The sequence below is a fragment of the Somniosus microcephalus genome, chromosome 10 (assembly GCF_052327205.1).
Source record: "Somniosus microcephalus isolate GS21.2 chromosome 10, FLI_Smic_1.0, whole genome shotgun sequence".
In the NCBI taxonomy this organism is placed as follows: domain Eukaryota; kingdom Metazoa; phylum Chordata; class Chondrichthyes; order Squaliformes; family Somniosidae; genus Somniosus; species Somniosus microcephalus.
This window is the reverse complement of record NC_140996.1, coordinates 26,479,695-26,496,421: the sequence shown is the minus strand read 5'-3', so window position 1 is coordinate 26,496,421 and position 16,727 is coordinate 26,479,695. Positions and strand designations below refer to the sequence as shown.

Sequence of the window (16,727 nt, the reverse complement as noted above, 5' to 3'; positions counted from 1 at the left end):
CAGAATGGCTGGCTGCACTGGGTCATCTGGTTCTGCAGATTTATGTATATGCTTTATGAGTTCTGTAGTCACCATCAACAATGCTGCACACTTGTAGATCAGGGGAAAATCTTTAGCCAGTGTTGTGTCTGGTGCACCGCCTTCCCAATGCCTCTTGACACCTCACTGGAGAAGGAAGGTTTATGTACTAACCTACCAAGTTGCCACAAAAGGCCTTTGCTATCTCAACCGTTCTGGATTGGATTAACTCTTCAAGCTGCTGGAGATGTCGAACTCACATAATACATGACTGGTTTATTGAAAAGCCCTTCCTGCTGTTGACAGATTTTGAAGCAGTTTGAAGCAAATTAGCCACAGCATGGAGAAGTATAATGATTAATAGATTTTTGTTGTAGTTTTGAATTTTTGGTGAAGTACAGCGCTCCTTTACTCTCCAACTATTTCTTCTTAATCTTCCTTGCTCATTTTATCAATAATATGATCATTACTCCTTTGAATTTTCCTCTCTTATTCCTCTTAAACTCAAGTACATTCTACATGCTCTTTTCTCCTCCCTGCGCCCACAATGTGTTGAAAGAGAGGTTCATAGAATAGAATCTTACAGCACAGAAGGAGACCATTCAACCCATCGCTCTTTCCCCATAGCCCTGCAATTTTATCCCCTTCAAGTATTTATCCAATTCCCTTTTTGAAAGTTACTATTGAATCTGCTTCCACCGCCCTTTCAGGCAGCACATTCCAGATCATAACTCATTGCGTAAAACAAATTCTCCTCATCTCTATGTCAATTACTGCAAATCTGTTTCCTCTGGTTACTGACCCTTCTACCAGTGGAAACAGTTTCTCCTTATTTACTCTATCAAAACCCTTCGAGATTTTGAACACCTCAAATCAAATCTCCCCTTAACCATCTCTGCTCTAAGGAGAACAATCATTGTACGATCTCCTAAGCGAACGCATTAGGGCTGATCTTCCATTCCAGGCATTGAGTGAAAGCAATGCTGGCGCAGTGTACAAGAAGTGCACTATGCTCACGGAAGATTAGCTGTAGGATTTCCTGCTGGACCTGGTTATCATGGGGCAGATATCGGACACTGCTGGAGATGCTCTATTGGTACTATGACGATCCCCAGATTAAGTCCTGATGCTGCCCGAGCCTTAAAGGCAGCAGCATTATTAAAGGGGCAAGTAAAATAAATGGCCCATGAAAATCTTTTTTTTAATAAAGATAATGCAGCAGTATTTTATAGTACCATATTTTGATGAATTGTGACAAGTTTGTAATTTAATCTGTGTGCACCAGATGCTGTAATTTGCATATTGGTGGTCTTTGTGTATAAGGATTGTGCCCCTGTGAACAAGTGCTGCTGTGCCATGGCTGGGATGGCAGCAGTACTCCAAGCAGGAGTCCACATGCCCCTACAGTCTGTTTTGGTGGGAGATGGTTAAAGGGCAGCACAGCGGTGCCAAGTAGTAGGTGGAGGAGCAGGGAAAGCAAGTGTAGGAATGAAGAATGATGGTGCAGGAATAGGAGGAAGGTGCTGGCTTTATTGGGAGTCTCTATTTATTCTAGGTGGCGCAGAACAGGTGTAAGATCAAGGGGAGCAGGGATTCCTACACTGTGGTAGGAAAAGAATTGTTCGTGATTCAGGAGAGGCATAGGTGAATGACTTCAACAGGTAACAAGGGGACTTGTGGTTGTATCCCCTCGCTTGTCTCTAAATGAGTCACATTGCAACAGGGGAGAGGGTGGCACTATACTGAACATGGCCCTCATCACTAAATCTAAAATATTCTGCAACAAGTACAGAAGCAGCAGAAACATTTTTATTCAAAAAGCCAAAAAGACCTTTTTTTTGACAATACCCTGAAGACAGATGGCACTGAAATGGCAGTTCTAGAAGCAGTCGCAGCAGATTTTCCTGGGGACAGTTTGCTCCTGATCTGCATTCAATGCTATTAGGGTAATCCTGAAGGCAGAGGTCTCTACGTTTCATTCACATGAACACCAAACATCGTCAGGTGCAAACACCAGAAAAGCCAGGTAGGAAATTTGGGTATCGTACAACTCAGGAGTAGAATGGCAGCAAAGGATTAGTGCTCATTTGTTCTCTGCATTGCATCCTTCTTCAGATGATATTTGGGAGGACAGAGAAAAATCAGCCCTATTCTTTCCAAGGACTTCAAACTGTGGAACTCCTTACCTCCGTCAACTCTTATCTTACAATCTATAGGCTTTTTAAACCCAAGTTTAATATCATTTAACCACCGATTCTTATTCATCTTCTTATCCCCTACTCTCTTCAAATTTTTGTGGTGCTGTACAGTATAAGCTTTGGCCCTTTACCAAAGTCTCTCAATAAAAAAAAACTCAAGTCAGCCAGAAAACAAAACACGAGTGTAAAACGACACTGGTGAGAGTCAGCAACATTTTCAATACAAACAGCAAGTATCATCTTCAGTTCAGATAATGGTAATTATTAAATCGGGTGTAAAGTATAGCAAGCTTAGGCCTTGAAATTACTTTGTGGGATAACGGCATACGAGCACTTCAAGGGTTTTTATCTGAACATCTTTCCTCTGCTATTCTAGCCTATTCAACATAAATAAATGGGTTAATGCCTCGCCTAAAATAGTGGACAAAGACATTTCAGATGAATGAGTGAGGGGATTTCAGACAAATGCATTGTGTTAGTATTCCCCAACGTGAATTCATTTAGCTTCAATTTCTCACACTGTGTCCTTGCTGATCAGATACCTGCCCAGAAAATGCTGGAAAAAAATAACAGAAGGAGCTCTTTAAAGTCGCTATTTTAGGGAGTGGGGGAGGAACGTGGCAGTAATTAAATTGGCTGCTATGCCTACAGTAGTAGCAACATCCACAATGGTTATAATCAAAGCCAATTTAACACATTCAAGACCGTGCATATCTGAAGTAGTTTTCCCTCAGGAAAAATCTTAGAAACAAGGACATTAACCTTATCATCACTACCGAATATCTTTCTATGGTGCTTCGTCATCGCGAGTATCTCTAGAGAAGATATTCTTCAAATTTCACTTTTTTGTTACCGAAATCTTAATCCAAACAGACGAGATTTTTCACAGATTACCCAGGTTTTCCTTCATAGAATTATGTTAAGCGGTGCATGCAGGTAGCAGTACATGTGCAATGCTCACATTAATAGCAACAAACATATTCAAGCTGTTCCAGTTTTATACTCTACCTGTTCTTTCAGGGATTAGTAATTGTTTAGTAACAGGTTTGTAGAGGCTTTGAGAACTAAACCCATTGGTATATGGACTATATCTTGCAAACGGGCTACATGGAAGGCCAGAAGTGTATGAACTCGAAAAGAGGCTTTTCCATCGATTGGCTTTTGAGGGAAAGAAGCAAAGACACAGAATTAGATTTGACAAAGCTCTGCTTGAAGCGTTAACTTAAAAAAAACAATAATGTCTATACATTACAGCATGGAGTAGCTTCATGCAGTATTATATTCAATGCCAGCAGCCAACTATAAGCACATGGTTTCCAACTCTAAGATCCAGGGTGACACAATGAAGTTTTATATATTTACCAATAATTTATAAATTCAACAAAACTCAATATTCAAATTTATTCTTGGAAAAGTGACGATGAACACCAGGCTTCCGAATATGCCAGGCTGGAGCTTCCTTCTACATGGAGAGGATGAAATGCTTTTATCACTTACTTTCTCTCAACTACTCCTGAAAGCACTGACTGAGGTGCTTGTCACCATCCAATATCTTGTCCAAATGAGCGTCCACAGGCTATTCAACAGCAAGGGCATCACAGCGGAGCCCGATCCCGTCGTTACCCAATATCAAACCATGCACACTTTGCTGCGAGAGTCACCGGATGCTGATCGGGGAATCAGCACCCAGAACGATTTGTCCTCTCCCTAGGCCAAGGTGAGCGGCAGAGCGGACCATTCGAATTAAGCAACTTTGAATTAGAGAAGTAGGGAGCAAGGGCTGAATTTTCCTCTACAATCCTGCCTGAAATCAGGAGGTGTCCAGGTTCCTGTCCCATTTCCCTCCTGCCCGCCCAGTTGTCAAAAGGTCAAGCAGTGACTTCTCAAATACATCCACTTCAGGCGGGCATACAATGCTATTAGCATATTTTGTTGGGCAATTCTCAGGAAGTCACGGGGAGCAACTAATTAAATTAATGTAAATCATTTTTAAACCCTTAGTGAGGCTTTCACCAGTAGAAGAGCCTCCTATAACATCAACACAGTCCAGCTGGAAAATGCCAGGCTTTGTCTATTCGCAAGTGTAGGCCTAATCTTTCGATGGCCCTCAATGATGTCCTCACTAGTACCGCCAACAAAGCAAATCTATCCTTATATAACCAGGACCACAAATGTGCAAAGATTTCCTCAGTTTTTCTTTTTTAAAACAAAAATTCATTCTCCTGCAAACACCACCCCCCCCAACCAAGATTTTTTTTTTTTTTTTTTAAACTGAGACACTTTAACCCTCGCCCTTCCATCATCCTCAACCCCCTGCGATTTTACCATTTTATTTTTTAAAACAAAGAGAATTCCTAGAAAATGTCCCCAACTCCCAGAAAATTCCCTCAGATTTTCACCCTTTAATAAAAAAAGGAAGATTCTGGGGAGTCGTGTAGAAGTGCATCAGCATAGATATATATATATATCCACACATATATGTGTGTGTAGTGTGAAGGGATTAGCCTGAAGGATAGACACAGAAAGAAAGAAATAAGGGTACCAGAGGGCCTGTGAAGAGACTAGCTCGAAGGATAGGCAGAGAAGTCACGATAGCCCTTGCCTACGTGAAGCTCCCCTTGCTAGCAAGTAATTAAATAAAGTCTGCCTTTGACGATCACTTTGTTTCACAGAGTCTTATTGAACAGTCGAAACTTCGACAGTCCGGGAGGTGAGTCACTCGCCGCAGAATACCCAGCCTCTGACCTGCTCTTGCAGCCACAGTATTTATTGGTTGGTCCAGTTAAGTTTCTGGTCAATGGTGACCCCCCCCGCCCAGGATGTTGGTGGTGGGGGATTCGGCGATGGTAATGCCGGTGAATGTCAAGGGGCGGTGGTTAGGCTCTCTATTGTTGGAGATAATCATTGCCTGGCACTTGTGTGGTGTGAATATTACTTGCCACTTATCAGCCCAAGTCTGAATGTCATCCAGGTCTTGCTGCATGCAACACTCCATTCTAATTACAACAGGAGCTTTGGAACGCAAGCAATGTGTGAGTTAAGACAAGATTCACGTTACAGGGAGTGTGTCATGCATAGCATATAGAGCATTACATCAGGAACCAAGGTGCAGGAGTCACATGACAGAGATACAAGAATCTAATGACGACCAAAGCAGTTTTAAAGGTACATAGGTATAATAACTCACAAAAGCTACTGGTAGATAAGGCAGGTTTGATTGCTGAAAGAATTTAATGTATTTCTGTAGGAAGAGAATTGAACCTTGCCAAATTAAATGATTCTTACATCTGCAGTGTAAGCAGTAACTGTGCAGAACGTAACAAGACAATTACCACATGTATAAATCTCGACTTGAGATTGCAACAAAAATAGATGACCCAGAAATTGCAGCAGTGCTTTCCCCCCAAATCCATTATACCCCAGCACATACACAGAAAGCTGTGTCCTACATTCTGCATTTTTGTAATATCACTATAATAGCTTTGTTTAAAAGTCAGCTGTATTTTACTGCAGTAACCATAGTGACAGCCTCCACAACTGCAATTATTATGCCAAGATTACCACATCACTCTGCAATTGTGTCTGCATCACTAAACTGCAGTCAGCTATCTAATATAAAGACCATGGGTAAATCTTGCTAGTGATGCCCAGCCACGTGCATAAGAATAGTTTAGATGCATTTAAGCGGACGCTAGATAAACAGATGAGAGAAAAGGGAGTAGAGGGTTATGCTGATAGAGTTAGATAAGGAAGGATGGGAGGAGCATAAACACTGGCATGGACTGGTTGGGCCGAATGGCCTGTTTCTGCACTGTATATTCTATGTAATCTATGCAATTAGTCACTGGACAATTTAAAATATAAAATTAAGTCAGAAAAAGACAAGATGTGGCAGTTTTTATTTTTTTTAAACGTAAAAATAGGCACAAAGAAAACTCCCGCCGCAACTGCCCTGCCCCACCTTCCCGCCATTGGTCGCCCGGCACGTCAATCCTCCGGTGCCCCACCCCCACACCAAGTGGAAAGTGAAGAGACTGTTTCCCATTTGGATGATTTACACTGAGTGAGCAAAACTGTGACAGATGGGGTTGAATGTGGGGAAGTGCGAGGTCACCCACTGTGGATCCAAGAAAGGGTAATCAGAGTATTTTCTTAATGGTGAGACACGAGGAGCTGTGTTGGAGCAGCGGGATTTAGGGGTCCAGATCCTGAAACGCGACAGTTGTGCCGAACAAGACTATTCAATTTTCTCTTGTGCTTACTTATACAATACTCCAATTATTATGCTCTAACAAAGCATTAATGGGCCAGAAATTCCAGAACGGGGCTTGCAGCGCGTGCAAGCCCCGTATTTGCACTTACCCCGCGCTCCTGCCGATCAGCTCCAGGGACGCCTGCACTTCCAGAAACTGAAGCAAGAATCCCGGGCAGCGTATGACGTCACGCCGCCCAGGAGCGCAGCCAGCGCGGACCCAGGAGCGTGCAGTGTAAGTGAGACACGCCCCTTGAGGTCTCAGTTTCACTGGACACGCCCCCAATGTTTCTGTCAAGCTGCTTTGCTTTTTTACATGCAAAGCAGCAGTTTAAATAGGTTTTTGGAAGTTTTTTGAAGATTTTGGTAACTTTCATAAACTTTTTAAAATGTTTACATTATTTTGAGTAATCTGAAGTAGTTTTAAAGAGAATTAAAGCAATTTAAAGACTTTTAAAAGCCCTAAAAGAATTTTTTAAATTCCATTTATTTATTTAGCAATGTCGTCGTCATACGTGTCTTCACACTGTTCCCTTTGGGGAACTGTATGAAGTGGTGGAAGGATTTATGGCCGTGATTAACGCTCATTCCGTGACCGTAACCATCTTTGAACCAGCCATTAGGGCGGTTAGTCCTATGGCGGGAGGGTTTTACGGGCTCCCACACGCTATACAAGGAGGGGGGGCCACCCACACCCACGGACGCAAATATCCCACTGGATGTCAACCCAGAATTTAGAGCCGGAGCTCCGACTCCACTTGCCGGGACTGTCTGGAGCGGGGTTCAAAACCCTACCCTGATCTGGCACAGCGGCAGGGATCCTACCGCTATGACAAAGGCCCAATCCGATTAGCAACGTGAAATGGCAGCATAGGGCTCCAGTCACGGGGAGGGAAAAGGCGCAGGAAACGTATGGGTGTCACCTTTTGTGCGGAGTGGGCCTTTTGCGTAGCAGTAAGCATCCCCGCCGCTGGGCCAGAAGGAGTAGGGTTTTGAACCCCACTCCAGACAGTCCCGGCAAGTGGAGTCGGAGCTCCAACTTTAAATTCTGGGTGGACATCCAGCGGGATACTTGCGTCCGTGGGTGTTGGTGGCCGCCCCCCCCCCCCCCTCAGATGGGTTGTGGGAGCCCGTAAAACCCTCCCGCCATCGGACTAACCACCCTAATGGCTGGTTCAAAGATGGTTACGGTCACGGAATGAGCGTTAATCACGGCCATAAATCCTTCCACCACTTCATACAGTTCCCCAAAGGGAACAGTGTGAGGATACGTCCGATGATGACCTCTTGCGCAATGCACCTCCTTGGACCCTCAGTCGCAGGTGCGAGGGGGCAAGTGGTGCAAGTGTTAAATTTTTTATTTTATTGACATGTAAAATGTTGGCCCAATAATTCCCTTCCAAATGCGCTAGTACGGTCGGGGTACTTACGCATCTGGTCGGATGAAATGCCGGTTTTCAGCATGCACAGTGCATGTGGGGAAAACCGGCATTTCCTGTCCTCTGAACGAAGGGGTTCAGAGGCAGAACGCGTGTGACTGCACATGCAGCGCGTGCGCAGTATAATTCGCCGCTTTCATTAATGCTTTCAGTGAGGTCCAGTCATTACAACTTACACATGAAAAAAGCATGGGTACAGTTGCTACAGAGGCTGCGGAGGAAGATATTTCTTATCGTGGAGCTTCTGAAAGTATGTATGTCTGTATATATTCCTTTGCGTGTTATGTATATATTCCTTTACTTATGTGTATGAATGTATTATTTAATTATGACTTTCAGAGAAAGTAACTTATTGGAAAATCATAATTAAAAACATACATTCATAGTAAAGGAATATAAAACATACATACATATACGTAAAGGAATATATGTGGACATACATACATAACTCATTCTCACATTCCATTCACACAGCCACAATTGCTCCTTCTACCTACCGTTCTGAAAACACTTTTCAAAAAAAAAAAAAAAAAATTTTAACTTTAAAACTTACTTAAAATTTCTTAAAATAACTTCCCTCCCTTTCCCAAACAAAAATATTGCATTTCAAAAGCTCCACGATAAAATATATCTTCCTCCGCAGCCAATGAACCACTTTACACTTGCTTTTTTTCAGTGTAAGTTCTGAGGACTTACCCTCACGGATTTCATGAATGAAATCCACGAAGTTCACTGCGCAAGCGCTGCCTGTGCAGTCGCACGCGCTCAAGGTCTGGAAATGCCGGCGTTCCCCGCATGCGCTGTTCCTGCTGAACGCCGGCATTTCCAACGGCCAGAAGCGTGAGTACCCCGAGCGCACTCACGCTTCTGGCCTGGAATTTCTGGCCCAATATTTTTGACGCAAAGTGGCCCCAATGAGAGAGAGACACACACACACACCTTAACACAGTTAATCTATTTCTCCTCATGTCACTAGCATTGAGTCTTGTGCCAAATTTACTCCCAACACTAACACAGATTCAGCACAAAAAACCATCGAATTGAGAAGCCAATTTCTTCTCCAATTCTGCTAAATGTCTCTGCTTAGCCACTGCTTTGACTCCAGTTCAAGAGCCGGAGGCAACATAATTTCCCAAATTCCAATGTATGTCACAGCATTCATTTACATCACCCCATACTGACTGGCTTGTTTGGCCCTTGTACCAATGATAACAGGACTTAAAACATGCACCGCTTTCCTTTACTTGCTGCACGTGTTGGGCGCCTTGATGTTTTTTTTCTCAAAGCTCAGACTCCACTGAAGTTGTGCAGCATGAACATGAAAAAGATGGCATTCAAGTTTGAGCACAGTATGCGTCAGCTGTGGCTCAGTGGGTAGCACACTCGCCTTTGAGTCCGAAGGTTGTGGGTTCAAGTCCCACTCCAGGGACTTGAGCACATAAAACTAGGCTGACACTCCAGTGCAGTGCTGAGGGAGCGCTGCACTGTCGGAGGTGCCGTCTTTTGGATGAGACGTTAAACCGAGGCCCCGTCTGCTCTCTCAGGTGGACGTAAAAGATCCCATTGTTGCGGCTGCCGTGGAACACGAATGGAGGCCGAACCGATCTGAGGAACACATGGCTTTTATTACATTCTCTTGAGAGATGGCTGCCCCAGCTCCTCTCTCTGCTAAACCCGAAAACAGACTGAGGGCGATACCCGCGCTTTTGCGTACACACCGAGGGCGACGCCCGCTCCTTTGTCATGCCTTAAAGGCAGCATGCTTAACGGCAAGGTGCCCGATTTATTGTCCACGGACGGAAAAGTGGATTGCGCCCGTTTAGGTGGCGATCCGCCACACAGCTCCCCCCAGAATCCGCTTAGGAGGTGTGGACGAGACGGTGCGGCGGTCTGATGGGCCGGCCGGAGCGGCTCTTGTAGGACGCCGGTGGACGTGGAACGGCCGGGCGTGGAGCAGCCGGGTGTACTGGCTTGAGGGCAGGTCGGCCGCGTGGCGGAGGACGAGCTACTGGGACCTGCTCACCGGGCTCCGAGTGTGCTGGCTTGAGTCGGTCAACCGACACTTTTTCAGTCCTGTCGCCCACTTGTAGGTCGAAAAATTTGTCCCCAGCCTGTAGCACTTTGTAGGGCCCGTCATACGGGGGTTGAAGGGGTCCGCGGTGGGCATCGTGCCGGACGAAAACAAACCGTGCCTGGTGCAGGCTTAGCGGGACGTGTGAGGTGGATTCGCCGTGCCGGGCAATGGGCACCGGGGCGAACTGTAGCGCCGGTGAGGCGTTGCTGGTCGGCTGACCAGGGTGTCGTGGCGGTGGGCAGGAACTCGCCGGGTACGCGCAGCGGCTGGCCGTACACGAGCTCTGCTGCCGATGCGTGGAGGTCTTCTTTAACCGCGGAGCGCAGGCCGAGGAGGACCCACGGGAGTCGGTCGGTCCAGGCGCCGTCCTGGAGGCTGTCTCGAAGAGATGCCTTCAAGGATCTGTGGAACCGCTCACACAGTCCGTTGGCTTGGGGGTGGTACGCTGTGGTGCGGTGAATGGTCACCCCGAGATTGCGTGCGATGGCGGTCCAGAGTTCAGAGGTAAATTGCGGACCTCTGTCCGACGTCATGTCGGAGGGGACGCCGAACCGTGCGACCCAGGTGCTGACAAAGGCTCTGGCTATGTCGGCGGTGGTGGTAGAGGTCAGTGGAATTGCCTCGGGCCAGCGCGTGGTGCGGTCGACGATCGTCAGCAAGTGCGTGTGGCCTTGCGACGGCGGCAGGGGCCCGACGATGTCCACGTGGATGTAGTCGAATCTACGTGAAGGGACGGTGAACTCCTCGAGGGGTGCTTTCGTGTGTTGCTGCACCTTGGCCCGTTGGCAGGCTAGGCAGGAGTTGGCCCAAGTACGCACATCCTTGCGAAGGCCGCGCCAGACAAAGCGGTTGGCTACCAATTTGATGGATGCGCGGGCGCCGGGAATGGGAGAGGTTGTGGAGAATCTCAAAAACCCGGCGGCGCCAGGACGCTGGGACGAAGGGCCGAGGTTGAGATAGGGATATGTCGCACTTGACCGTGACTGCGGTCGGGCCGCAGGCGACGTCGGCCAGGCGTAGCCCTGGTAGGTTCGGAGAGATCAGGGTCCGTGAGCTGGTCTGCTGCGAGTTGAGCGTAGTCGACTGCCAGGTGTGCGGCGTGGATGGCGGGGCGGGAGAGGCAGTCGGCTACCATGTTGTCTCGGCCAGAGACGTGTTGGATGTCCGTGGTGAACGCTACTCTGGCATTGGGCCGTGGGTGCACGAGCAGGGTGGCGTCGGCGAGCGCGGTCTTGGTGGAGTTGAAGGCGGCTGATACGTCTGCCGTCCACTCGACCGCCATCTTGCCGCTCCTGCCCCGGAGGGCTTCATACAGGGGCCTCATGAGGGACGCCGCTTTGGGGATGAAGCGGTTGTAGAAATTCACCATCCCGAGGAACTCCTGGAGTCCTTTGATGGTGGTGAGGCGGGGAAATTGCTGGACGGCCTGCACCTTGGTGGGCAGGGGAATGGCCCCAGCATGGATGATGTGGTGGCCGAGGAAGTCGATCTTGTCCAGGCCAAACTGGCACTTGGCTGGGCTGAGGATGAGCCCGTGGTCGCTGAGGCGCCCGAACAGGATGCGAAGGTGTTCGAGGTGTTCCTGCTTGGAGGAACTGGCTACCAGGATGTCATCCAGGTAGACGAACAGGAACTTCAGGTCCCGAAGGACCGAGTCCATGAGCCGTTGGAATGCCTGGGTTGCATTTTTGAGGCCGAAGGGCATCCGCAGGAACTCGAAAAGCCTGAAGGGGGTGATTACGGCCGTCTTGGGGACGTCCGCGGGGTGGACGGGGACTTGGTGGTAGCCGCGCACCAGGTCGACTTTGGAAAAGACTGAGCGGCCGGCCAGTCTAGCCGAGAAGTCCTGAATGTGCGGCACGGGGTACCGATCAGGGGTGGTGGCATCGTTGAGGCGGTGGTAATCCCCGCAGGGGCGCCAACCCCCGCCTGGTTTGGGGGCGATGTGGAGTGGGGAGGCCCAGGGACTGTTGGAGCGGCGGATGATGCCGAGCTGTTCCATAGTGGCAAACTCGGTCCGCGCGATCTCCAGTTTGGCCGGGTCCAGCCTGCGGGCGTGGGCGTACACTGGGGGGCCTGTGGTGGGGATGAAGTGTTCCACCCCGTGTTTGGCGACCTCCGCGGAGAAGGTCGGGTTGGTGAGGGCCGGGAATTCGGCCAGGAGTGCAGAGTAGTCATCCGTGGCCCGGGCGTGGCACTGTGACGTCATGTCGGCGGGTTGACGGGGGGGCCATGGCGCCCAGGATGGGGGACATGGTGTTCATGTCCACGAGGCGGTTTCGAGGGATGTCTCACAGTAGGCCGTGGGCGCACAGGAAGTCTACGCCGATGAGAGGGGAGAGTACCTTGGCAGTGATGAACTCCCATCGGTAGCGGCGACCAGCGAGGTCGAGGGTGACTGTGCGGGTGCCGTACGTCCGAGCCGTTAGCGGCAGCCAGCGCCTGTCCTCGTTCGCCCTTTTGGATGTCGAGGGCGGAGGCTGGGATGGTGCTGTGCTGAGCTCCAGTGTCGCAGAGGAACCGGCGGCCGGTTTTGTCATCCGTGACGTACAGCAGGGAGCCCGCGTGGCCCACGGCCATCGCGGGGGCTGGTACGGGGGCGGACTTGAAGGAGCAGGGAGGTGTGCACCGTTGTGCCCTGGCGCCGAACCGTGCGTGGTAGTAACAGTAGCCCGGGTTTGTGGGGCGCGAAGGCCCCGTGGCTGGGCCTTGTGGCCGCGTGGTGGCCGGTGAGGGGCGCGCCCAGGCTGTGGCTGCCAGGTCCGGAGCGACGTCGCAGCTGGAATGAGCGGACAGCAGCTTGTCGGCCTCATCGGCCAGGGCTTCTAGGTCCGTGAGGCTGGACGCCACGATCGCTGGGCGGATGCTGGGAGGTAGCTGGCGGAATGAACAGCGTGCGGAAGAGGGACCCGGGTGGGCTCTCGTCGGTGAGTGAGAGCATGTGGGAGAGGAGGTCTGACGGTGAGGCGTCACCGAGGCCTGGAAGGTCGAGGAGGCGGCAGTTTCGCTGGTATGTCGAGGTCGTAAATTTTTTAAGGAGCACGGCCTTAAGATGTGCATACTTGCCCTCCTCTGGCGAGTTCTGCAGCGCTATCCAGACCTTCGTGACTGTGGAGCTACCGAGTGATGCGACGAGGTAGTCATACTTCGTCCCATCTGTGGTGATGTGTCACAGCCGGAATCGGGACTCAGCTTGGAGGAACCAGGCTTCGGGCTGGTTTTCCCAAAACTCCGGCAGTTTCACGGAAACTGCGTTCGTGTCCGCCATTGCAGTGCTCGGAATACGTTCCGAGCGTCGGGGTCACCAATGTTGCGGCTGCCGCGGAACACGAATGGAGGCCGAACCGATCTGAGGAACACATGGCTTTTATTACATTCTCTTGAGAGATGGCTGCCCCAGCTCCTCTCTCTGCTAAACCCGAAAACAGACTGAGGGCGACACCCGCGCTTTTGAGTACACACTGAGGGCGACGCCCGCTCCTTTGTCATGCCTTAAAGGCAGCATGCTTCTTAACGGCAAGGTGCCCGATTTATTGTCCACGGACGGAAAAGTGGATTGCGCCCGTTTAGGTGGCGATCCGCCACACCATGGCATTATTTCGAAGAAGAGCAGGGGAGTTATTCCCGGTGTCCTGGCCAATATTTATCCCTCAATCAACATAACAAAAACAGATTATCTGGTCATTATCACGTTGCTGTTTGTGGGAGCTTGCTGTGCGCAAATTGGCTGCCGCATTTCCCACATGACTCCAGTTCAAAAGTACTTCATTGGCTGTAAAGTGCTTTGAGACTTCCGGTGGTCGTGAAAGGCGCTATATAAATGCAAGTCTTTCTTTCTTACACTCAAATACCCACGGTAACCATGGCAATGCAATGATGTGATAGTATGTAATGCGCTTCACTCATGCCTGCTACATAAGCAAGCCTCTTGCTGCTGACTTACAATTCTAGTCTGCTACTAGCATCACAGAGTTCTGATGCTTCCTAGGTCCTAAGACAATAGGTTGCAGTTTCTATATATTTGAAATAGAAACATGTTCCAAGTGTCGGCATAATAGTAAACAAGCAGGGCATGCGCAGCAACAAGCCCTCAACCCATATGGAAAATATCCAAAAGTACTGCGGATGCTGGAAATCTGAAAACAAAACCAGAAAATGCTGGAAATACACAGCAGGTCAGGCAGCATCTGTGGAGAGAGGAACAGAGTTAACGGTTCTGGTCGATGACCTTTTGTTAGAAAATATCCACATGCGTAGTTCAGTGTGAGAAATGATACAATTCTTAACCTTTACTAGAAACATCTACATATCTGGTCACAAAAGTCACAACCTTTGGAATATCTTAACATTTACTCAGACAATTGTGTTCTGTGGTGACTAGAATTTACATAATGCCCTGCTGGCTAGAGTTAATGGTAAAGTTAGGCTTTTGTCTCAGCTTCCATTTATAGCAGTTATATTGCAAGTAAAGAAGCACATATGTCTCAAAGCTTTCAACAATGGGACAAATAAAGATGCACGTTAAATCATTCTGTCCCAGGAACTTAAACCTGTAGACGCCTTACGTTCCTCAGATGGCCACAAGAGTGTGATGCACAAAGCCCAGCAATCTTGGAAACTCTTGCCACCCAGGAAAGGTCCTCTGCCCGGTTGGACTGATGCCATTTTTCTTCAGGAAACGTTATGAACAGGTTGCCTCTTTCAAACAGGCTAGTCTCTTACTTGATGCATCTGTGGACAGATGCCTGATTGATTGGGCATACATCACCTGCGGTGGCTAGGAAGAGTCTGGCGGCAGAAAAGCTGAGCGCAATACTGACATTCACTTCTACAGGAAGAGCTATTCCAAAGGGCAGATGTTTCCTGCAGCATGGCCTTGAGAGTATGGTACAACTCAGTGACAATGGAAACAACAAAGACAGTTCCCATCAGAGATGTCCAGGTAGGACTGCCCGGGTCTGTAAATGTGTTAAGAACAGGTACATAAATTAGGAAAGGTTTTACAAATTTGCGCTCACAGCCTGAGGTGTCATGATCTTTTCTTGTCCCCTTATTAATTCCTCTGCCAACTCTTGGAGCACCACTGGAACTCACCAAGAAATGTGCACTCTCAGTGGAAGTGAAATTGCAACTACAAGTGAGATTACTAAAGAAACAGGAGCGGTAAATAAAGTTCTACAGTGCAAAAAAAAAAGGTGCATACAGGAAGTAACGCAATAATGAAAATGCAGGTGAAGCTAGTTATAAAGTGGGGGAAAAGAAACATTCAAAACTTCATTACATCTTTAAAGAAGCAAACTTCTAAAGGCCAAGCCAGACAAACACTCGTACCCATTTTGTGTGTGTCGTGGGGGGCTGCACTGCGGTGGTGGGGGGGGGGGGGGGGGGGGGGGGGGGGGGAGAAATATAGGTTTCTAGATGAGTTATCCAGCATGGCATCCATTTGCAAGCTGTACAACATCCAAAAAAGAGTGAAAATGTTGCTGCCACAACATAGGCACCACGAATCAGGCCCACTTTTCTGACACCAGTGATGCTCTGCGCTGTGGCTGCAGCATTGCAAAATCTATACTATAGTATCTGGCATTTATCAGTTAAAAATGACATATTATAAATAACCCACCCCCCACCAAGCATCAAAGATGACATTGTACAATGTTTCAACAATTAATTGCTGGCCTTACTGGACTGAAAATATCTGAAAATGTAAAGGATAAATTTTTATCTTTAGTCCTCCTAGCAAAATTTGTGAAGGACATGTAGCTGAAACCTGGGGTATGGTGATAATACCAAGCTTCAAAGAGAGGAGACCAGTCAATGCAGCCACTACAGAGGATTCTGCTTACTGAGTTTACCCACGTAAGTATTTACAAACATACTGCAGAGGAGAATGAAAAGATATGTAGAAGTGGCACTGCATGAAGAACAAGCTGGTTTGAGACCAGGACGGACAAAGTAGGATAGAGCAACTGTTTGTGACAAGACAGATGTCAGAGAAATTTATAGAACACAACATCCATTGTTACAACAACTTCATAGATTTTAAGCAGGCCTTTGACAGTGTCTGGCGAGAAGTGATATGGCATGTCTTGAGGATGTATGGTATTTCAGAGAAATGTCAGACTGATAGAAAACATCGGTAACAAATTGCTGAGCACTGTTAGATTAGATAGGAAACTAACAGAATGGTTTAGACCAACAGCTGGGGTGAGACAAGGATGCACACTGTCGCCTGATTTATTTGATCTAGTACTGGAAGCAGTAATGAATCTTGCACTTAAAGATGATATTGGAGGTGTACCCTTACGTGGCAAGATTTTAAACAATCTCAGATCTGCTGATGACACTGACCTTATAGCAACATCTAAAACAGATTTGCAGAGACCAACTGATGAGGTGTACGTGGAGAGTAGACAATTTGGATTTACAGGTTAGCACAAAGACAAGAGTTATGTCATTGTGAAGCATCAGGAAGATGTACACAATACGGTTAGAGGGGAAACAGTTGAATAAGTTTGTGTACCTTGCTGGGTTAGTGTCAGAGAATGGGAGTTGTGAAATAGACATCAAAAGAAGGACTGGACTTGTTTTTGGAAGATTAAGCAGGATAGGGAAGGCTGAAGATATTTTGGTAAAAATAAAAGGTAAACGTTTATGAAGCGACGATTATCCCATATTATTATACGGATCAGCATGCTGGATCATAAGAAAGGTTGACGAGCAAAACATACTAACAGCAGAAGGGA

At 47.9% G+C, this 16,727-nt stretch overlaps 1 protein-coding gene across 2 annotated transcripts in view; it reads right to left on the bottom strand.

Moving 5' to 3' along the window:
* The window catches only part of slain1a (SLAIN family member 1a), a 112,148-nt gene that overhangs the window by 38,180 nt on the left and 57,241 nt on the right, over window positions 1-16,727 (bottom strand). The window contains exon 3 of one of the 2 annotated variants that reach the window (XM_085998534.1): window positions 3,225-3,374. The exons of the other annotated variant lie outside the window; for it this stretch is intronic. Within the exon in view, the coding sequence (XP_085854660.1) occupies window positions 3,225-3,374 (150 nt within the window). The remainder of the gene's footprint in view (window positions 1-3,224; window positions 3,375-16,727) is intronic. 2 annotated transcript variants of the gene reach the window in all.